This window comes from Strix uralensis, chromosome 10, assembly GCF_047716275.1.
Source record: "Strix uralensis isolate ZFMK-TIS-50842 chromosome 10, bStrUra1, whole genome shotgun sequence".
Classification (NCBI taxonomy): domain Eukaryota; kingdom Metazoa; phylum Chordata; class Aves; order Strigiformes; family Strigidae; genus Strix; species Strix uralensis.
The window spans coordinates 15,561,893-15,585,837 of NC_133981.1; the positions used below are offsets into that span (position 1 = coordinate 15,561,893).

General features: G+C 37.1%; 1 protein-coding gene across 7 annotated transcripts in view; it reads left to right on the plus strand.

Moving 5' to 3' along the window:
- ERC2 (ELKS/RAB6-interacting/CAST family member 2) overlaps nucleotides 1-23,945 on the plus strand; it is a 529,850-nt gene that overhangs the window by 139,894 nt on the left and 366,011 nt on the right. For all 7 annotated transcript variants that reach the window (XM_074879349.1, XM_074879348.1, XM_074879351.1 and 4 more), the window contains 2 exons: nucleotides 506-661; nucleotides 5,714-5,881. In XM_074879349.1, the coding sequence (XP_074735450.1) occupies nucleotides 506-661; nucleotides 5,714-5,881 (324 nt within the window). The remainder of the gene's footprint in view (nucleotides 1-505; nucleotides 662-5,713; nucleotides 5,882-23,945) is intronic.

Here is a 23,945-nt window from a genome sequence, read left to right on the forward strand (position 1 = left end):
ATTTTGGGACTCATAATAAAAAATGCTAAATTCCCTTTTAGTGATGTGGCTGAATTAGTGGAGGAAAAGTATATGAGGAGACAATCTTTCTTCCTCTTGACAGTAGGCAGAACTCTATGGAAACAGGGAAATTCAGCCTCAGTCTGAGTCACATAATGAAGTGGCCTGTTGTCTTGCAGTGATGATGCACTAGCCTCCCTAGGCTAAACTTTGTGTTTAATAGCTTGGAAGAATACCCAGACCTAGGTGGTTAGCAAAGCAAACAAGGTATGTTATGTACGCATGGGAAAACAGGGCATCTTCCATTCTCCCTTCATCCTTAACTGTGTAGGAATGAAGACGGAATTTTAACCAGAATGTATTCTCTACAGACTACGCAATGGACATAGCATTGCACGTATTTTTCTGGTGGTGAAAGAGGTCTAAATTCTGCATTTCTTTAACTTCTGTTATGCTTTAATACATGTTTCATATAATTTTCAATACTCTCTTTTTTATAACTTAGGATACAAAGATAGCTTCACTTGAGCGCAATATAAGAGATCTTGAAGATGAGATACAGATGTTAAAGACAAATGGAGTTCTGAATACAGAGGACCGAGAAGAAGAAATCAAACAAATAGAAGTTTACAAGAGTCACTCAAAATTCATGAAAAATAAGGTAAGGTCTGTTAATAAAATAGCTTAATGCTGTTTAAATAATGGAAACAAAAGTTTCAACACAAGCAACTCTCTGCATGTCTTCTTTTGGTAAATCTTTACAATGCAATACTCAGTAGCTATGGAGGAGTGAAGCATTTTGATAAATAAAAATGTGTTTATGTTTTGACTTAGGAAGGTAAGGAAGAGCCTATTTCACTTCTGCAGAGGCTACTGCAATCCTGAGTCTATAACATGTTCCCTTTTCCCTTTCTTGTTTATGGTGTTTTAATGTTGGCTTCTTGAATTAGTTCATAATTTTGCCTTGCTCCATTTTGGTACAATTTTAATTGTGCATTTTTTCCTCGTTTTGACTGTAGTTTTACAGTAAGGACTGCTGTTCCATAGATGATGCCAAATTGTAATCTTCCAGTATTTTAGAGACTTTCATTTTGATGACGTTGTTCCTGCGTGGTACATTTCATTTCAAATTATTGTACATAGATAATTATGAGTTGACCACAAGCAGATAGTAAATGTATAGTGATGTCACACATTTCTTCTATCAAGCTCACAAAACAGTATTGCTTGTTCATTATTTCAAAATACATCAGGAGTAAAGCTTGATATCTAAATTGTTGTCCCATCTGGTCTTTTTACCTCCTTTCATTTTTATGTGCTCAGCTGCTGTCTAGGTAATACACCAAATAGTTTTTCTTGTGAGTTCTAATATTTCTTTTCTGATATTTTTATAATTGCCCTAAAGTTGCAATAAATATATAATGTTACAATTTGTGCTGGTTTATTCCCAGCTCTCTACCTTGAATGTGTTCTGTTCATGAAGTGATAAATACTGCATTATGGTACTTGATAAAAAGAAAAAAAAAGTTTGAAATTATGGAGACTGAAGCTGATGCTCCCATTTGCATATAAATAAATTTAGGTTTTGGAAATAGCATTTTTGGGTATTATTTATAAGCTAAACTAAGATGGGCTACACAAGTCACAGCAGGCTGAAGTGGAAACACTGAAGGGGAAAGCCAGCCATCTCATCTTTTGCAGGGATGTTAAAAATTTGACCATAATGCCAGAGAAAAGTCTAGGCAAACAACTTCAGTAGTTATGATTATTATGAAATCTTACTTTATTTTAAAAGTCTTTCCATCCTAGTTATTTGTTTGGGTTCTTATTCTGTTTAATGTTGAGGGGTTTTTGTGTATGGGGAAATTGTGGATATGAAGTTCCAAGGAACTGAGATGGATTGATTCACTTTTTCTGAAGTGTGTACTTGCAGCTCTGAAAAAACTGCTTAAGGAGGAGTTGGTACTATCTCTCTAGAGGTCATGTAAGCAAAAAAAGTAGGAGTTAATTGACTTAAAGCATAGTTCTCTGCCTACTGTTGTCTGTTGATGCTAAAAATACTTAGCAGTGTTGCTGTTTAAGTACAAAGTTTGCAATATCAGCTAGATAAATACCATTGCCACTCTTTCAGAGTTGGGCAAGCTAAGATTCAGAGAAAGTATGCAGCCTGGCTATGGTCAGAGAATGAAACGGTGTCAGCACTTTCTGGAGAATCTGAGTTCCCTGATTTTCTGTTTTCATGTGTAAAAGAGACCTTCTTGACAAGATGCTTTTACTTTATCTGAATTCCACAGTGAGTAAAGGAGTAAGAAAATTTACCACTGTGTAGTATTGGATACTGAAGATTTTCCATCTCAGAAGACCTGTTACTGACTCCCAGTTTGGAAACTGTAGTATCTTGTAAACTACACAGGAAATGCTGGTGTCTTGGGACATGGGGCATGTTTTTATCTTCTCCTGGGGTTTTGTGCTACAGAAGAAATGGAAGTGTTAGTGCCCATGTGAAATTAATCCAGATATATTAAAAAATTTTTTTAAAAATTGAAAGAATATATTTATTCTGTTGAAAAAAGTGGCTCTAAGCTACTGAAAAGTAACTAAAGTTGATAAGGAGCATTATCATCAGGAAAATTATTTTGCCTATTTAAACATTGTTAATTTCAAAGCAATTCAGTTTTAGTAATGTACAGCAGAGCTCTGAATGCATCTTAGCAAATCTGTTGATATAAAAATAATTTACAAAGCCTAGTATTTTGTTAACAATCTTCTGATGTTTTTGAGAGGAAATTCTTCAGTATATTTCTGTGGCACAGAAAGCAGATGAATGAGAAAACTATTAAACATGCCTTGTTTTGCCACAATCTTCTGATCTTTGATAAATGCCATTCTGATGAAACTTTGTCTGTTTTCTTTCACCAGTCTTTTTCTTCCACTTAAAATTGAGATTTGCAGCAGAAGATACTATTTTTATCATTCATCTGAGAACCTTTCAAGGTGGAAAAGTATTTATGTAGCTGTCAGCAAATGGATCTTATTATACCTGATCTGTTGAACCCAAGATTGTTGATAAATTCTGATAAACAGAAGTCTTGATTGATGGCAAAGAGCAGAACAAAACTCTTCTCACAGTTAACATTCTTAGGTGCTATAAGGCTCTTAATACTTCACATTTATTCTCAAAGTATAACTTGTGTTAGATCTGTTCTTGATTTAAATAAATGGGAAGGTATTAAGTAGAGGCCAATACTGAATATTATTTATTGTATGTGAGTGGCAGAGAATGTTGGGAAGTGTTCCTTTTCTTAACTGATTCTTAGTAATATTCACTCCTTCCAAATATATAGGCTTTAATTTTGATTTGCAGTTATATGGAAGTTGTAGAAATGAGAAAGAGACTTGCTTAGATTTTTGCCTTTGTCTTTTGTTTGTACTGACATCAGGAGATCTCATTGAATCACGACTGCTGGTCTTCCACATGACTTAAGATATAGCAAAGTGAAAATGTTTGCACATCTGCTGGACACAGAAATTTATTTCATGCCCTGTTTAATTTCTTTTGCACACTAATAGATGATGCAGAATTTTAAAAAAGCAAATATGCCCAGGTCTAAACATTTCCTTTAAAAAGTTACGTGGTTTCTTGTTATGCCTTTTGTATTTTTGATCCTTAATTTTTTTAAATGGAAGTTTTAGTACATTTTCACCATTACACTTTATTTTAATAAAACACCAGCCAAAAGCATAATTAAACACATTTTTTTGTGTTGTTTTGGGTTTTCTTTTATTTTTTTTAATTTGAGAGCTCTAACACATTTTTAAACTCCTGGCAATTTGTGGGTCTTGTAGCCAGAACTTTATACTAAACAGATTCTGTTTCTAAAGCACAAAGAACATACTTGCAATGAAAATTAAACTTGGGGTTTTTTTTTGTTGTTGATTATTTCTCAGGGTGTGGATTGTGTCATGGAAAAGCAGGAAGAGTTTCTAGGAGAGATTAAGCGTCTGTGATGTTCACATGGGTCTCATATAAAGCATGTGATGTAATTCAGATTGGCTGCAGATCTACCTTGTGTCATTATATCTTGTAGACAGATTTTCCCATTGTTCATTTTGTATAAATTTTGGTCTCGGTTGTCACACTTGCTTACATGTTCTGGCAAGGGATGGAGGAAGGCGATTTACTTTCAAGAGAAAGTTTTCTGTAGCAGTTTGTTAATTCCACTCTACATTTTCTTAACATCTGATTTTTGTATGTTTCTTATTTTGATATTTTCAGACTGTGAAGGTGACTGCTTTTAGTGCTAATATAGATTCTTGATTTCATACAGTAGCTCAGGGGTGGCTAGCCAGGTACCTTAACCTGCTAGATAAATATACTGAGATTTATAAAGAAAAATAAGGAATGCATATGTTAAGACGTGCATATGGACTATAGTTGGAAGGAACATTTTTTCATTTTTAAGGATATACTTGCAATGTATCCTTCCATCTAGCCCTTCTAGTTTTATTGCATCCCAAATGTCTGTTGGGATGCAACTGATAGGACAGGATGGAAAGAGCTCTTCTAGCACTTCTTTGGTTGTTGCAGAATTGAAACTTGAATTTTAAAAAAAAATATCTAGACCTTACAGTCATCAAGAAAACTTTCCAGATATAAAGGAAGTGTGGTTTCTCTGAGTTATGCAGATGCACTGACGTGGTTTATTTCAAATAATCCTTGTGAGATGATGTACCTGAACTCATCTGGTGACCAGTGTTATTTCACACGACTTTAAGTATAATAGTTATGTCATCTAATTCACAATCCTTTAGCATCATTCTTTGTATTGTCCAGTGCTTTGTTCAGATTCATATATTTTAAATCCACCACACTTCTGCATTCTGTGGGTATGTGTCCCATTTATCGTTGTGGAAAGGGAAGAATAATCACAATTCCATGACATTTACTGATGAACCTTAAAATCACTTAAATTCAGAAGCTCTGTCTTAGTGACTGGGTTTCTGCTGTTTCTCCTAGGATATGCTTTTACAGTCTCACAGACCTTTCACTCTGTGGAATTTTTTATAACGTTTTCCCCAGACTTCTCTTAAGTAAATCTCTTTGGCTTGGCTTTCCTAGTACCTGAGAATTCCATATGAACTGCCAGGGAGGGAAAAGGGAGGTGGGGATGGTGGGCAGCAACACATTTTCAAGAAGAGTAAGGTTAAAATTCCACTTCTCTGTTTTCCTCTCCTTACTGAGATGCCTGCTTTTCCTTATCAGGCTCCTGAAAAAAACCTTGATTCACTCTGGCTGGTGATAAGTCACAAGAATCATGCTGTTGGAAGGAATAGGCTATTGGATTGAATTTATACTTTCATGAACATTTTTTTTCCCTATGCATTTTTGCTGTCCTGCCAGACTTGCCTCACACAGGATAAATTCCTTTGAACTTAAGTGAGGTCCATGGTGAATTTATAGGCCAAATCATTGTGTATAATCTTTAAGAGTTTCCTTTTAACTTCTGCAACAGCAGGACGATCATTCTGAAGACAGGGTACATTAAATTACAAGAAACTCAATTGTGAGTGTAAGTCTGAATCTTAATTCTCTTCCAGAATTTACAGGTGTCTGAGTTGTCATATCATGGTCGTTCACACCTTTTAGATTTCAAGTGCAACTATGAATTGGAAATGAAATTAATGATCTAACCTTTTTTTTCCTCCATTACAGATTGACCAACTGAAACAAGAACTCTCAAAGAAAGAATCAGAACTTCTTGCCTTACAAACTAAGCTTGAAACCCTTAGCAATCAGAATTCAGATTGCAAGCAACACATTGAAGTGCTTAAAGAGTCACTTACTGCCAAAGAACAGAGAGCTGCCATACTTCAGACAGAGGTATTGTATCTTCTAATCATAAAATGCAATAGAAATATTTTGTTAATAGCATCTGTCAAGGTGCAAGTCTGTGTAGAAGGCAATTTGTTAAAGAATAGTGAAATAATTTAAAGCCCTTTAAATGCCAATATGTTTGGTATGTATTTTCTGGTAGTACACTAGCTCTCGTTGTAGAATTTTTTTAGAAGCACCTGTGATTTCATTTTAAGAAAATGTTTGTGCCTAATTCTTGTTGGCTTGTGGGGGGAATTGGGCCTTAATGACTCGATTGTTGTGATTTCATTCCTTGTTTCTTCATCTGTTAGTTCACTGAGTTTTTCCTTTCTGTTGCTCTGCCATGATGCTTCTTTTCTACTATGTATTTCTCTTTTGAAGAGTGAAGCTACTGATGTATTTTGAAGGGATCTGTTGGAATGTGCATGTTATTAATCTGTGGTTATTGTTTTAAGTGCAATTTATTTTAAAATATGAATAATTTCAGTCTTTAAAATAGGCCAGTATGTTACCTATGTATGTATCTACAAAGTCAGATCATAAAAATATGGGTGGTGGAATACACAGTTGAGATGGTTGTCACACAATGGAATACGTAAATCCAGTGTTAAAAATGTTGTCCATTAGTTCATTTCCTAGGGTTTTAAAAAGTTCATAGGCTTGGAGCACACAGTACTGATTAGATTGATTCCTATTATAACGGCTTCATTTTATTTTTAATGTGTGTACTCCTTTCAAGAAACAGAAATACCTGTGAAATTCAGTCATACAGGGCATATAGTTTCTATTCAGAGAAGCATATTATTTAAGGTATACAAAAATCTTACAGAATGTTTCAAATTTCTGGCTAACAAAGCTCTAGGAGAAAAAACAGCTTAAACTCGTCATTCTTATGGAAGCAGGAAATAAATAGTTCTAAGATTCTGATTATCTCTGTGCTGTATGTCTTATCCTCTGTATATTAAGAAGATACAGATGAAATCTTGGAATTTCCAGCTTGTGTTTAATGGGCCAGCCTGTATACAATACAAAATAATGATAGTAGAACAAGGGGAAAAACTCCAGCAATTTTGGCAGATCTCAATCTAGCTTTTGAGTAGTAAATATTACATATTTTAAATCTTTTGGTATGCAAATCTGTTTTGCAAGATTTGAATTACCTGTCATGCTGCTGAGGCTGGTAGTGAATTCCATTGGCTCTTCACTAATTTGATTTCCTAATTCTTTAATAGACCATTATGTATGCAAGGCATTACAGTCTTGTGGCTGGCAAATGGGCAGTGGTAAAAAGAACTGAATCTACAGTGTTCTCAATGCTGCAGTTGTGCAGAGAACAAGTTGGTGGAGAACCAGTTGGTTTCTGACAGGTATTCAATAACAAATGAAAAATTAATGTTAAATGGCCAGAGAGGTAGCTTGATAGAAGGAATGCTCTGTAATAGCAAAGAATTGATCCCTTTTGTTTGGCCTAATATCATGTTATTTGTGATATAAGTAATTGTGATATTTTGTACAAATAATATGAGATTCAATGAAAACAACCAAGTATCTGTTTAGGTACAGGATTAGTGAAAGATATGTTCAGTATAATTTTGATTCAGTGGAAGAGATAAATTCCTGGTTTTGATTATTTCTTTTAATCAACCCTTTACTTCTGTATAATCCAAAGCATTGGTTTGTTTCTGAATGGAATAACACTGTAAGCTAAGTGGGTCATTGCAGATATGAGACTTAAAAATGAAGTGAAACAAGTCGTAAAAGTCCTCACAGTATATCTTGGTTCTAGATGGTTAAGGGCTGGCTCTGCATGGACTTGCTAAATCAATTGAGCCTGAATTTTTTTGTGCCTAAATCTTCAAAAATTGTGGGCTTTATTTCATATGCATTATTGTCAGCCTTCAGTAATTACATTACCTCATAAATTGATGAAGCTCTGAAACACTGCAAACTATTTTATATTTCCCATAGAAATCTAGGTGATTTCCATTTTCTGCTTTGAGTAGGGTGTAGGTAATGATTTTGTCAACAACAACAATTTTTGAGTTTCTTTCTCTTTTTAAGATACCTTTGTAAAGGGAATTGGGGAAAGTTGGTGAATTATGTCCACCTCTATGGGAAGTAATTTTAGTTAAAATTTGCTGTAATTGTCTGTTCATGTACAGGAGACTTTTGGCGGAAGGGTCATATTAATGTAGCTTTTTTTTCTGGGAGATCATATGAAAATGAAGGTCTCTGAGTATTGGGTTAATACTAGACTTCATTTTGGGATGTGGTCTCGAGATGAATTAGAAGTAACATAAAGAAAACAAGTTCCAATCCCAGTTATGCACATGTATTGATGCAGCCACTATTTGAAATGGTTTACCAAATAAATTTGATCTAATAGCAGATTTAAAATGGGAAATAAACACTTGCCTGAAAATGTCTTCTATTTATTTTTGAAAAGATAGCATTACAGGATGTGCTCTTATATGCACCATTTACCTCTAAGGCAGAGACTTTAAATAACCTGTGTTAAACTTTAAATTATGTCAGCAATTTATCTGATCTCAAAATACTTTAATAACATGCATACTTTGGGCAATATTAATTAAATCTAATTTCTTATCCATTTACAATGCACTAGATGTTTTATTACTTTCCTGTACTTTATTGTGGGGTTGTAGCACATCTCAGATCTGCTGAAAAAGATCTTTTATCTTATGTATGTAGAAATAAAGCACGTTGTGTACCCATTAGTTTCTCAGGCCTGGACTTATCAGGAGAGAACAGTACTTTTGTTTGTTATTTTAAAGCCTTGGGGTTGTTGTAGGCATGTCACAGGCCATACAACTTTCCATCTAGAAGACTAGATATTCAGGGATGAGAAATGAAGAGCAATTTCTGGAGTTAAATAATATTGAGGCTCACAAAAGATATGTGGTTAATCTGAACATACATTTCACCTCTTTTGAACAGACTTTGAATCAAGAGCTCCTTAAAACTACTGACCCTATCCAGTCTTGTTTCCCGGAATAGAGTCTTATAGCAGCTTTCAGCTAGGCATAAGAAATATACTCATATAACCAAACACAGGATTTGTCATAAATTGCTGTGTAACTATGTGACAATGTTACTTGCTTTCTCTAACAATCATGAAAACAAGTGACAGATCTCTGTGTCCAAGCAATTTCACAGATTAAAAAATAGGATTCTTCAAGGCTGATGTGCATGTTCTAATGATGTTCTATTGTTACATATTTTTAAAACTCTCAGGGTTTCAGCATATTTCTTACCACCCTGCTGTATGTTAGGGAGTTTTTCTGGTTAAAAATGATTGCCAGGCTGTCTCTTCTCCACAAACTCTTATGTTACAACTTCCAGACTGGGTGTGCAGTTTATTGGAGAGGAAGTCTGTTAAACTGTGGGTGTTCTGGAGAAGTGTGCTGGAGCTCTGAGGAACACAGAAGCTGGACAGCGGCTGAATTTGTAGATTTCTGTCTCTACTCCTGTAGGCCAAAGTCCTTGTTTCTTATCAATATTTAGACAAAAGCAGAAAGAACACTTCCCTAACATAAGTGAAGACACCTCAGTAACAATTAATTACTGAGGCTATACACCACTCACTGGATGCCATAAGTTTGAGGGTTTTTATAGCTGATCTTGTTCCTAGCATTAGTCAGTTATGACATGGTTAAAAGCAGGCGGTTTGTGCTGCTTGCACTTCTTATTCAAGATGGAAATGCCTCCTTTTTCTCTTATTTCTTTTGCATGCTTATTTGACCCTCATATATTTTGACTGACCAGAGGGCAGTGGCAATAAGAATTAAGTAATTTTTTTGCTTGTTTCATTGTATGCTTCGTTGTATATTTCAATTAACAAATTCATGCCTTCAAGCTGCATTCTCCTGTTACATCCTGTACAAACTAAATGTGATGCAGTGAGACAGGAAAATTCAAAATGATTCCTTTGATTAAAATTTTCCTGAATTCACTTTATACCTACTCTTGGTTTTATGGGGAAACTTTTTGGTAATCGCTTTGCAAATGTCAGCTTCATATAACTCAACAATGTCTGTCTTCAGTACTCAGAAATATCCTGTCTTTCAAAAGGACATTTTACCTTTCAATTTAAGATTTAGTTTGGAGAACTCTTGGGGGAGTAGAGGGAATGTTTATATCTCATATGAATCTTTGCTGAAAATATTACAAATGTGATGTGTGAGAGACTCTATGTGGGCTATCCAAGTATGAGGAATAAAAATGCTGCTTTGCTAGCTGTGCTCTGAGACCTGGGTTTTAAGCTGACTAGGCCAAGGTCTAGACTGTGGTGCGGTAGCAATACAGCAAAAATGATTCTAGACGTAGCAGGTTTTGTTTTCTGCAACTGGGAATTGGGAAAAGATTTGTTTGCTTAGAGCAACTGAACCTTCTATTTCCAGGCCTCGGGTCTTATCTAAAGGTAGGGCAATGTCTTCCAGCAGCAGCTGCAGGGCAAATGGCAGCCCTCCAGCAGGTGGAAATCATTATGGATGTACTGTACAAGCTATTATTGGTCATTCCCAGATGAGTAAAGTTAATAACATTTTGGCCTGCATTAAGCCACACTCCTGTCTTCCTTCATGTCCAAAATGTCTATTTGTAGAATGGACAGGTTTTCTTAATTATCACTGTAGAATTCTATGCTGCCCTAAAACATACTCATAACCTGCCTTAAGAGCTTCTCTCTGGAGGTGAAAGTAACCATCAAAGGCTAGTTCTAATCTGGAGCGCAGTAATGTATTCATAGTTGCAGTGTCAACTTCCTGCCTAAATAGGATTACTTTGTAATCACCTTGTTGTAATTAAATCAGCTTAGTAAATCCTGTAATAAAAGAAATCCTCAACAGAATCTCAGTTACTTCATAGCAAGCCTTTTATTATTATTTAGCTTAATAATGGTGCTCTGCAAGTTATCTTGAGGTTTTGGAGACAGCAGCTGCATATGATGCAACAGGATGTGATTCATAGAATCACAGAATGGTTGAGGTTGGAAGGGAGCTCTGGAGGTCATCTGGTCCAACCTTCCTGCTCAGGAAGCTGGTTGTCCAGGACCATGTCCACATAGCTTTTGAATATCTCCAAGGTTGGAGACTCTCTGGGCAACACGTGCCAGTGCTCGGTCACCCACACAGCAGTATCTTCTGATGTTCAGACGGACCCTCTGGTGTTTCAGTTTGTGCCCATTGCCTCTTGTCCTGTTGCTGGGCACCACTGAAAACAGCCTGGCTCCATCTTCTTTATGTCTTCCCTTCAGATATTTATACACAGTGATAAGATGCCCCCTTTTCTTTTCTAGGCTAAACAGTCCCACCCCTCTCAGGCTTTTGTCATGCGAGAGATGCTCCAATTCTTTAATAAAGCCCTTAATTAACATCTTAATTGCTTTGTGGTGCTTCACCAGACTCTCTCCAGTATGTCCATGTTCTTCTTGTACTGAAGAGCCCAGAACTGGACACAGTACCCCAGGTGTGGCCTGACCAGTGATGAATGGAGGGGAAGGATCACCTCCCTGAACCTACTGGCAACACCCCTCCTAATGCAACCCAGGATACTATTTGCCTTTTTGCCTCAAGGGCACATTGCTGGTGTTCAACATGGTGTCCACCAGGACCACACGAGGTCCTTTTCTGCAAATCTGCTTTCCAGCTGGGTGGACCCCAGCATATACATGTGCATGGAGTTGTTTCTCCCCAAGTGCAGGACTTTGTTTCCTTTTCCTGAACTGCATGAGGTTCCCATCAGCCCATTTCTCCAGCCTGCTGAGGTCCCTCTGAAGAGCAGCATGACCCTCTGGTGTATCAGCTGCTCTTCCCAGTTTTGTACCATTAGCAAACTTGCTGAGGCTACACACTGCCCAGTCATTCAGATCGGTAATGAAGATGTTGAACAGGACTGGATGCAGTATTGACCCCTGGGGTACAATACTGGTTCTACTTGAGTCTCCTGATTCTACTTGATACTCCTCCACCTCCCTCCATGGTCCTCACAAGCCAAGTCTAATAGGGCATGAGGCTTAGAAGTAATCTGTTGGTATTATTGTTTCTTGTAGTTCAGGTATCCCTGGAAGTTTGTTAGTTTCACTTTCATTGTTGGTGAATTCTATCAGTGTTTGTTATTCAGTAGAATAGATAATTTTTTTGTATTGTTTCAAGTCTGGACTTTTCATGATGTCTTAGCAAAATTGGCACAGAAAATATTACTAGTTTAAAAGTATAGTTTAAGTTTGAGCTCATTCTTACATAGTTGGTTTCAACAGTCAGAAATGAAGTGTAAGTGGAATTACAATAATTCTTAATCTCTGCAGAATATTGACTACTATTGAGAGGCATGACTAGCATATCTGTTCTGATAGTCGTTTTACATGTGTTATAACAGATCATCAGAAATAAGAGGACATCTGGATTTTTTTGATGACTATACCTAATTTCCTTCAAATGATGATAATTGGTTAAGATTTCAGGTACAATGACACTTTGCCATATGATGTAAGAAAATTTGAAGCCAATAGTAAATAAGTCTAGATTTAAACATGATGTGCTTTTTGCATGGTGTTTCTGTTGTCTCGGTGATGTCAGTGTTTTGGTGGTTTTTTAATAGGTTTATTTGATTAGAAAAGCTATCATTTGAAGTTTTTATTGACAGCTGAAACAAAGAGATATGATCCTGTAAAGCAATAACTATCATGGTGGCCAGAGTTGGGAGGTCTGAAAATGGTTTATTGCCAGTAGGAAAAATGTTTGGAATCAGTCCTTAGAAGGTTCACCACCTCTGCTACATGCATTTCATTTTGTTCCATTTTTAAGGGTATATATGATAATAGTGCCAAACTATGCAAACTTTTCCTACTCAAATGTATATAGACTTTGTTTTGATTATCTCTTTGTTAGTGATGTGAAAACCCTGAGGTCAGATGAAAATGAGCCAAGGTCAGGCTACTCCAGCTATAGAACACTGAAAATGTCACTGCGCTTCATACAGAATTGTTAAAAGGAAGAATATTAGAGTTGCTGAGGTTTTCCTTGTTGTTGTGAAAAAGCTATAGATGTTAATTTTTAAATGAAGCCTTGTCCTGTTACTACAGAGGGGAAGAAATTAAACAGCATTAATGATCCTTTTTGATGATTTAAAAAGATGAGGTGCTACCGTTTGTATACTCTAAAAAGTTGTAGATGGTAGAGTTTGAGACTATAGTTGCAGTGACTAGTGCTTAACTACTGCTCTTACCATCAGGAAGAAAACCTTACATAAATTGATGCAAATAAATTCATTTCAGCTGAGTAGCTCAGTGGAGAAAAACATTCATTTTTTTAAGCAATTCTGACACAAACATACTTAGCACTTTTGTTACTTAGTGTATCATTGCTTTAGATAACACACCTGCAAACTGGCAAGTGTGGTGTTTGAAGGTTAATGAACTGTGAAATAAGTAATTGTCTACAAAGAAATTTTGTAAATTGTGAGCATAGTCCTGTCAAATGGAAAAAAATAGATTAGAAAAATAGGTGAAGTCTGTACTGTAACTGAATACTGATGTGTTCAGCATACATGTATTAATATAGAAAACCTAATAAAAATGAAGAGGAAAGGTGATTATAGTAGGTATTTATTGCAATCTGTTTTTTCTTTCAAACAAATCTGTTTATAGAGAAGGACTGTGAAATGATTGACTTCTTGGCAGTTCATAGTTTGCATAAAGAACAAATAAAAGCAGACAGCACAAAAAACTTGGAACAAAACTACAAACGCTTTATTTTTCTATTACAATACTGATATTTGATATTGCTTGAAATGTAAATCTGCTTTTAATTTTACAATAATAATGGTATAACCGGTTATTTTACTCTCACATTTTTATTTTTCTAAGTTAGAGTTTTACTTTGAAATTGTATTTTTCTATTGTTTTGTGATTTTTCTTGTTTCAAATCAGGCTGGGCCAGATATTTCAGTGTGGTCTTTTTGCTGTGCTGCCAGTGTATTGTTCTGGTAGATCTGCTGTGCATGCAAGGGAAAGATCACCCACTGTAAAAAGCTCTATTCTGGAGGCTTGCGTACCATTTACTCTCTCTGTCACTCTGCAGCTGTTCACAGCTTTCTTGACAGTGTGTTGCATATTTCAAATGCAGCTTTATCTTAGGTGGAATTTGCCAGACATTTCACTTTTTATACAGTTTTCATGTTTTGTGTGTGTCATGACAGTTTAGAACAGGAGAGAGGAGCATAGCGGCAAGGCAGTAAATTCAAAGAGGTAACCTGAAAGAACGCTTAATAGCAATTTGCTATATTTAAACAGAAGTAAACTGTGAAGCAAAGGGTTTTTGTGGTCTATTTATCTGTTGGAGGATTTCAAGACTTGACTGTTCAGAGGCACATCATACAGCATGGTGTGATTTCAGTGTTCTCTGCTTTAAGTGGGAGGTTGGACTAGTGACCTCCTGAGACCCATTCCAACCTCAGTGACTCTACGATACTACAGATGAAGTGCTCTCAAATACATGATAGGTAATCCTGTACCAAAGATGTGTATTTTTGGCTTTGTGAGTTATATACTAGCATTCATTTATCCACAGAAAGATTAAATATTGATTGATATATTTACACCTTCCCCTCCCCCATGCTGACTGAGTCCATTCTTGATAGTAGCTGTAAATGTTCTGTCTTTCTTTTGGGGACACCATTATTTTATTTCATAAGAAGATTGGAAGGGAATTGCCTGAGGGAAAGGTGACTGAGGGAGGGGAGAGTTCCATTTGCAGGGCCTATAGAAAGTAGTGCCCAGAGACAGGAAACCACAAATAAAAAGAAAATGGGAAAGATGAAAGTACAAAGGGTTGTACACTTGAAGTGTAAAGACTTTATGCACGTTATTTGGGACAAATAGTTTAATAACTGCTAGATTTATCTTACTGTCAAAACACTTCTCAGTTTCATCTCTTTTATTTAATTAAAGTGATTTGATTAAATAACTGTGTTGTTGTTGTTGCCCCCCGCATTGTTCTTAGATTTACAGAAAATTACCTTATTGACATTTAAAACAATATTCACTTAGACAGTTTAATGGGTTTCTATAACGAAGCAAAATTTAGTGTGATAAGATAAATCAAGGTTCCATTAAGCTTGATTCTAGTTGATGGAAATGATTAGAAAAATATTAGTCCTGTTACCTACTAATTTAAAACCTTTGCTCTAACTGGAGATTTTTGGAGAGGAACTTTGATAGGAGTGCTTCAGAAATGATTCTTTGTGTACTTTAACTGTTGCTTATATTGTGATTAAGTCTAAAAGTGCCCAGTTAGATCCTAGTGTATTGGCACTGTACACAAAGAAATGCAAAGAAAAACCCACCTCAAATCAGTATTGAAATTTCACCAGGTACATGCAAAACCAAGGGGAACACAATTGGGAGGGTTGATCTGCTCAAGGGTAGGGAGGCTCTGCAGAAAGACCTGGACAGGCTGGAGCGATGGGCTAAGGCCAACTGTAGGAGCTTCAATAAGGCCAAATGCCGGGTGCTGCACTCAGGCCACAACAACCCCCAGCAGCGCTACAGGCTTGGGGAGGAGTGGCTGGAGAGCTGCCAGTCAGAGAGGGACCTGGGGGGGTTGATTGACAGCCGGCTGAACATGAGCCAGCAGTGTGCCCAGGTGGCCAAGAAGGCCAATAGTATCCTGGCTTGTACCAGAAATAGCGTGGCCAGTAGGGACAGGGAAGTGATCTTACCACTGGTGAGATCTTACCACCTGTGAGGCCGCACCTCGACTCCTGTGTTCAATTTTGGGCCCCTCACTACAAAAAGGACATTGAATTACTCGAGCGTGTCCAGAGAAGGGTAACGAAGCTGGTGCAGGGTCTGGAGCACATGTCGTACGAGAAACGGTTGAGGGAACTGGGGTTGTTTAGTCTGGAGAAGAGGAGGCTGAGGGGAGACCTCACCGCCCTGTACAACTACCTGAAAGGAGGTTGCAGAGAGCTGGGGGTGAGTCTCTTTAACAAAGTAACAAGCGATAGGACAAGAGGTAATGGCCTCAAGTTGTGCCAGGGAAGGTTTAGACTGGTATTAGGAAGCATTTCTTTACAGAAGGTGTAGTTGGGCATTGGAATGGGCTGCCCAGGGCAGGGCAGTGATGGAGTCCCCATCCCTGGAGGTGTTTAAGAGTTGGGTTGACATAGCGCTGAGGGATCTGGTGTAGCTGAGAATGATCAGTGTTAGGTTAATGGTTGGACTGGATGATCTTCAAGGTCTTTTCCAACCTAGATGATTATGTGATTCTGTAGACATTGTAATTAGGATAACTAGTAGACATAACCCCCCAGTCTGAAACTGTTAATGATATTTTGCACGTATTGCTATAATGATGAAATGTGAGAAGTTACTGAAGTAGTTTTGCATATTTTTGGTTTTTATGCTTAAGGAACAGCTGGGGAGAAAGGGCTAGAGCCACTGAAAGGAAGACATGAATTAAGTTGTCTGGCTGAAGAGAGACGGGGGCTGTGGTTTGGTGAATAAGCCACAAATGGCCTTAAGACCAAAGGCAAGTGGGTCTCGTGTCTATAAAAGTGAAAGAGGGAAAGGACAATTGTGGCTGGTCTCTTGTGTCTGCTATCTTTGGGTAAAAATGAAAGAAGATAGAAAATTGTTAATGAGGCTGACCCTTGTCTAGGGTACATACAGCTAGGCGAAAGTTCGCTCTACAAAGGTAGGGACAAGGTAGCCTTTTTACTTCTTACACAGTACCGGTGTAAGGGTTGTGTATTGTTGGGGTTTTTTTTAAACTGTTTTTTTGTAATATGGATGTTAAGAATGCAATGCAGGTTTATAATGTGGGACAGTTCAGCATTTGTGTTGGTGCTAAGGCCAGAGATTGCAAATGGTGTCTTTTTTAAGTAGTGAGTCAGTTTGGGAGCATCATTGTTCAGTGAGGAGTTCTGCTCTTCCTAACAGAGATAACAGTTCTTAGCTCACAATTGCTCTTAATCTCAACACTCAGGCCTGTAGTAGTGCAAAGATGCATTCTCAGCCTGTCCTGTTTCTGCAGAGGAAAAAAATCATGCTTGCAGCAGAAGCAGAGTTTAATAAAATAGGAGATATGACCCATTTGAAATAAAAAAGCTTCTGCAGCTGTGGTTGTGCTGAAATCTTTGGAGATGCTCATACTGACAGAGTAGACCTCAGATGGCTTTTTGATTCATTCCTTGGTAAGATTCTGAATATTTTCCTTATAGCTATGCAGTGGTGTGGTTTGTTTGGTTTGTTTTTTGTTGTTGTTGGTTTTTTTTCATTCCCCCCTGCCCCTTGTTTAACTTTTAGAAGGAAAGAAATGTCTATGTCTTGGTATCACAGCAGAAAATGAAAGTAAGAATCCAAGCTTGTGAAAGATCAATGGTTTCACAGGTGACCTGCTACTATTTAGGGAAACGTCCAAGTAAGATCAGCTAAAGCAAACAGAAGTTATACACTTCATATCCCAAGTGATAACATAATATAATTACATAATACTTTACATTTCTATAATACTTTCCATACTTAAAATCATCAAGTAATGCAGTCTCTGAGAGAATTTGAAAGATTTGTCATTGTTATAGGTAAAAAGTATTTATAAATTACCTCCTTCAAAAGAAGCAGCAGCTGCATTTTCTCCTGAATAATTTGATTCTGTCATCATTTGGTATATTTTCCATGAGCTGGTGTGGTAAACTTAATGGAATTCCAGTTTTGTGGCTTCCATTTTTGTTTTCTATTAAAGTGGAAGCTGCTTTTTCATTTTATAAATTGGATGAAATAGAAACCCAGACATAAATGTACTGTTTCATTTAGACAAGTGAAGGATAATACATGTGTGGCAAAAGCTGTCTTACAGAAATAGATTCGGTACTTCACAGCTCTACCATGGTAAGTCATGGCGGTTAAGTTGTGTAGCCTTAAGGCTTTAGCGAATGAAAATCCTTGTGGACCGTCGGGTGGCACAGACATGTGGGAACAATCATCTTAGTTTCCAGTTGTTGCAGGGAGGAATTGCAGTTGTGCACAGTGACCCATGAAAATAGTGGTCTGACACTTAAAAAGAAGCTGGGCTAAACAACTACTGTGCATGATAGCACCTAGTTAAATAAGGATATTAATGTCCTTAGAGCAAAAAATTTTTAAAGATATGTAGTTAATGAGAAGGCTGTGAATTTAATTTTATTAAAATACAAAATGTTCTCAAAGGCAGGATGCTAATTAACATTTGCTGGACTTGACTAGGTAAAAAGTGCTTGTAACAAAGTTCTGAAATTGTCTCCTTTGAAAAATGCTCTTTTTAGATCTTTGGTCATGTAAGTGGTTAACGATGTAAACTGTTCAGTTAGTTGACTGTGGTGCAGTTCTCCATTTGTTTAATTCTTTGATTCTTTTCTTGTGATTATTTTAATGTATGGCATTAGAACTTAAATCTTAGCTCTTTAAACAAATCCTTTGCATTTGTTTTTCCTGTACAAGATCATATACCTTCCCTCGCTAACATTAGTTACTTTATTTCCTTGCAATAAAATTTGTTAAAGAAATAGCATTATGTGGCATTAAGAAATTTGAATCTATATAATTAATTGCCTTTGGTTATCATTGGTTCTGTGAAATATAAGGAAGAAAGGCTTTGAATTGTTTCCTTCTCTGTTGAATGTGCACTTTCTCATACAGAGAATTAATTTATCCTATGATTCTCAATGTTAATTTCCATATATTTGAGAAGGAAGTGTAGGATGTAAAAAGTGATGAGAATGCCAAACTTTGCTGATGTTGTTACAGACACCATATATTGTAGGTTTCTTGCTCTTACATGATCATACTTGTCCTACCTGTGTCCATTCCACCAGCTGTAATTGTTTAAAGACTCTGTGCATCCTGATGAATTTCCACTGTATACTCTTTGCCACAGAACTGTCTCTCTCTTTTTGAAAGATTCTTGCTTAACAATGACTGAATATTTTCAGTGCGATGGTATTTTTAGTTTTACAGAAGAAACTGTGTAAGCAGTACCATGCTAGAAAAAATAGTTTTAGAAAAGTGGAAAAAAATAGTTTTAAAAATGCAAACAAATATTTCTGATGCATTTGAAGGAATAACAGTTACAAGAGAAGGAAAGAAGAGGAGATTTTTGTCAAGTATTAAAATAATCTAAAGCTTCATGAAGAAAATCAGGTGTTCTACAGAATCGTCAGGAAATGAGTGACAAAGGAGCATGGAACTGCGGACAGGGATTGCAGAAGATGCTGCTATTTAATAGCTCTGGATTAGAAACATCAGCGCTGGTGTAGAGAGCTGCTTAAATATTGTCTGAGCCAGTAGAGTTTTGCTATGATTAGTGTTAGAAATGTATTTAAGTATCGTAGAACTAAGCTCTAACTGGATAAAATCAAGGAGTTAGAAGTCAAGAATTTAGAGAGTTTTGAAAATGTTGGTACTAGTGTAAAGTTGGATTGAGAAGTAGATCAGAAGATAGAATAAAATGGATAAAGATGCTTTGGTTTCTGTTTCTGCAGGAATTTTTTGGCTGCCTATTTTAACATTGCCTTTGCTAGGTTCCCTTCTACTTCTGTCTTTCAATGGAAGCTTGATGCAAGCAAAGTGCACATCAGATACTATTACCAGAGTTGGCTAGAAATAGGCTGAAACAATTCTGCAAACACTGCATTTGTGAAGACTATTTTCTTTCTCATGTCCTTTTGCTTTTGTCTTTTTCAAATTTTTCCTCAGGTCAAACAAGCATAACAGCTGTTTCTTATCTTTAAAAACTACTTTCTTCCAGCTGCCCTACACTATGAGATCATGCACAAGATTGGTATAGGGTGGGAAAGACTGAAGAGTGTGTAAATAAAAACAATTCTGGATCATGCTCGCTGCATGCTTATTTTCCCCTTTAAACTGTTTAAACTGTTGAAGTTCCAAGAATATACTGAAAATACTTTCCATAATTTTAATTACTTTTACACTGTATCATTTACTCATTGTTTTAAACACCATTAGAGCAACATCTTTTACATGTTTCAGAACTCTTAAATGTAACATGGTGCACGGTTTCTAATGGATTCTGCACTATGTTGAATTTCAAATGGAATATGTATTTTGTGTCTTGGTATAGTTCCACATTCTTTTCTGTCTTTGAATATTTATAGCTAAATTTCTCTGCTTTATATCAGGAGCAGTAAGGTTCCTGAGACTAGAAAGTAGAAAAATAAAAGATTAAAACCTCAATTCTCTTCAATACCTAGTCAGATCCACGTTGTCTGAGTTGCAATAAAGTAGTCTTTTCCCTTACTATTAATTTATTTCATTTTTGAGGCAAGTGTAAATTTCATTTTACTCCTTTGCCTAGAAGAAATTCCATTTTCTTTATTAATAGACACAGATAGTTATTAAGATGTTTAATTGTGGAGCTGTTTCATCTTTCTACATAGTTGATACAAGAGAAAATTGCTTTTGTCTTACTGAACAATTTATTTTTTAGGCCAGTTTTACAGTTTTTCCTGTAAATAAGGTCCTGGCTGACCTTCCAATATAAGGTTTGGTTTGCTTCCTTGTTGATTTTGAAATGTTGCCAGAAATTGGGGGAGGCGAAGAGAAGTTGCCTTTATTTTATCCCATTTTAGGATTTTATGCATGATTTCATAAAGTTGTGGCAAATACAATAGTACATATTTAATTCAGCTTGTAGATTTATGATTGCAACAGACTGGAAACAATCGAGAGTAGTTTTCCTAAGCATAACCATAAACATAATGAAGTTTATCCTGCCAAGTGTCAGGCCACAAATAAAGACAGACACATGTGTGGTCAACCTGCCCTCCATTTCTAGGAAAAGTGCCATTGGACCAAATAAACTAAGTTTAAATCAGGCAGGAAATCTTTGCCAGGCTTGACCTAGACTCATATACATTGGTGACTCATGGTTGTTGCCCAGCCCTGCAGCTGTGTTGGTTTATGAGCCAAGCAAAAGTTCAGGCCTATCTGCATTGAAGTGCCGGTTGCCTCTGTTATCTCTTTCTCTTCCAGCCTGATTCTGTGTACTAGGAGTCTGGCAGTGGGCTGGTATACTTTGTCATCTTTTGTCATAAATTTTGAAGCAGTCTGTCGCATACCTAGTGAGAGGGTAAGAAATGATGTATGGTTTCCTGGACAAAGAATGCTTTCAGGAATTGTTAAAATATATGAGAATGTTTTGGTATAATGCATTTTTATAAGTGATCACTTTTGTATAATTGAAATCAGCTCTCATTCCTCCTCCTCTTAACTATGAAGCTAAATAAAAAGGAATGATACAGGGGGGTGGGAACAGGCACAAGTGACCTGGGAGGAATAGGGAGACCCCATCTGAGCATGCAGATATAGGGTTAAGAAAGCCAAAGCCTATCTGGACTTGAATATAGCACAAGATGTGAAGAGCAACAAGAAAGGTTTCTACAGGCACATCAACAGCAGAAGACCAGGGAGAATCTGTGCTCACTGATGAATGGGAGTGGAGACCTGATCCTAAAGGACATGGAGAAGGCCAAGGTACTGAATGCGTTCTTCACCTTGATCTTTACTAGTAAGACTAGGCTTCGGCAATCCTGTGTTTCTGAAACAAAAGTCCAGGGCCGGGTAAACTTGCCCTCAGTGGAGGAGGATCTGGTTAGGGAATATTTAAACAAACTGGACACACACAAGTCCCTTGGCCTTGCTGGAATGCACCTACAAGTACTGATGGCATTGTGTCAATTATCTTTGAAAGGTCGTGGTAGTTGAGGGAGGTTTCTGAGGACTGGAAGAAAGCAAATGTTGCTCTTATCTTTAAGGCAAGGAGGAGGATCCAAGGAACTGCAGGCTTGTAAGCCTGGAAAGATCATAATAAGGAAGAAATAATCCTGGAAGCTCTTTTCAAATATGACAGACAAAAAGGTGACTGGGAGTAGCCAGCATGGATTCATAAAGGGAAAATAACATTTGACCAACCTGATAGCCTTTCTCAGGGAGGCAGTTGCCACTACCAGGGTTGCACATAAGCATTTACTGTTGCTGCTGGTGAGGTCTTAAGTATTTGTGTTGCTATGTAAGATTGTGACTGTGTTCTGTTTATCAAGCACTACCATTTCTTGGAATTTTCTTACTAAATACACCACCTAGTCCTAAAATCTTTTGTAAGCGTATATTCTAATTTATGCCAATGCACTACTTGTTTTCAGCCTCTCTTTCATTTTAGCTAGAATAATTCCATTTGCAAGCTAACTCATCTTTAAAACATACTTTGCCTTATAAATACAGATGTGAATGCAAGAGACTGGTCTTTATTTCTGTCCACAGTGGCGTAAGTTTGTAGTTATTAAAAAAGAAGATTATAATTATTCTATCTTTCTATTATTCTATCAGTTCTTTCCTGAAAATATTAGAAATTGGGTTAAAAAAAAGTATAGTAACAAAGAAGAAAGTGCTTATAGCTAACTACCAAAGCACATGAATAGTAATGGCTAATTACAACTCTGATTGTAGGATGCCATGATAAAGGATAAATATTAGCCCAATTTTCCCTGTGTACGGGACTATGATTTATGAATTTCACCAGCTTTCAGATTGCATGCCTACTTCTCAAAATGTCTGAAGCTTTAAGCATGTTTTCAGCACACTCTCAACATATGCTGTCATTGGCAGGTTTTTTTTTTTATTCTCTAGAATTTCTGGGGATAATGGGAAATATAGTATTTTTTTTCTTGCTGCTTTCACTATCAATGAACATAACAAAATTCTGTGAAAATAAAAGTAGTATTCTGAATGTACTTATAAGTAAACTCTGCCTTGTATTTTATCTAAACTTTTGCAGTTTTTCTGAGTGGATTGTTCCCAAGAAAAGCTTTTTGATAGGTTGCCGATAGTTTGATTTGAAATTTGACATTGTTCTTTGCTTATGTTCAGTTGGATAATTCTTAAGCATTTTTGTTGGAGTATTTCTCTTCTGCAGTTACTGGCAAACTCTTTAAATACTTGATGTCTGTAGTGGTTCTAATGGTTTTTAGGCAAGTGGAAACCTTGAAGGAGTCTCTTTGCTCAACTTCGTTCTGGAAAGGATGGTTAAAGAACAGTTATATAATAAATTTTCACCACTTACCTCAAGAACAAAATCACAGGATATCTGGAATTTTGGGACTTTCTAACTTTCTCTTATGCAGTGCATTTCACACTCAGCCCATGCAGCCCAGTTGCTGCATGCCCATATTTGTGATTTTGGGGAAATCCTCAGGGAGGGTTGGTCTGCAGGTGCTTCCTCTTCCAGTGGGTACTTCCTAACGTGGTGTGTTGTGGTGCCAGGCTTAGTGTGAGCACACCTGTTCTCTGTGCTTTTAGTGCAGGGGGTATGTGACACTGACAGATTGAGGCTTAAGTTCAGATGAACCATGGAATCATGTATCTTGGGAGCGGGCTGTAGAGGTCATCTAGCCCAAGCTTCTGCTCAGAGCAGATCTTAATTAGGGCAGGTTTCTCAGGGCTGTGTCCAGTCAAGTTTTGAATATCTCAGGGATTGAGATTCCATAACCTCTCTAGGCACCTGTTTCAGTATCTGACCAAGCCTGTGGTAAAAAAATGTAGTTTTTCTATGTCAAGGTGGAATTTCCATGTTCCGGCTGTGTCTCATCCCTTCCCAGTGCACCCTTGAGGAGAGTTTGGCTCTATCTTTTCATGCCCTCGCACTAAGTAATTGAAGACAGCAGTAAGGTCTCCCTGTGGCTTTTTCTTCAGAGTGCACAAACCTGGGGCTCAGCCTCTTCTGGTCCGTTTTGTGCCCCTGTCCCATGACCATCCAGGTGGGGCCTCAGTTGGACTCATGCCAGTGTTGCAATATCTGGCTTGTACTGGGCAAGTCCAAACTGGACACAGAGCTCCAAGTATGATCTCACAAGTTCCAGAGACAGGCTCCACAACCCCAAGGTAAGTGCTGCCTGTTCCTCCAGTTAGTTGTCTTTGTTTTGTGCTGGTTTAGCTATTGTTGTGAAGTATTTTGTGTTCTGATGCATAAGCAAAAGAAGCATTTCTAGAACATGAGTTCAG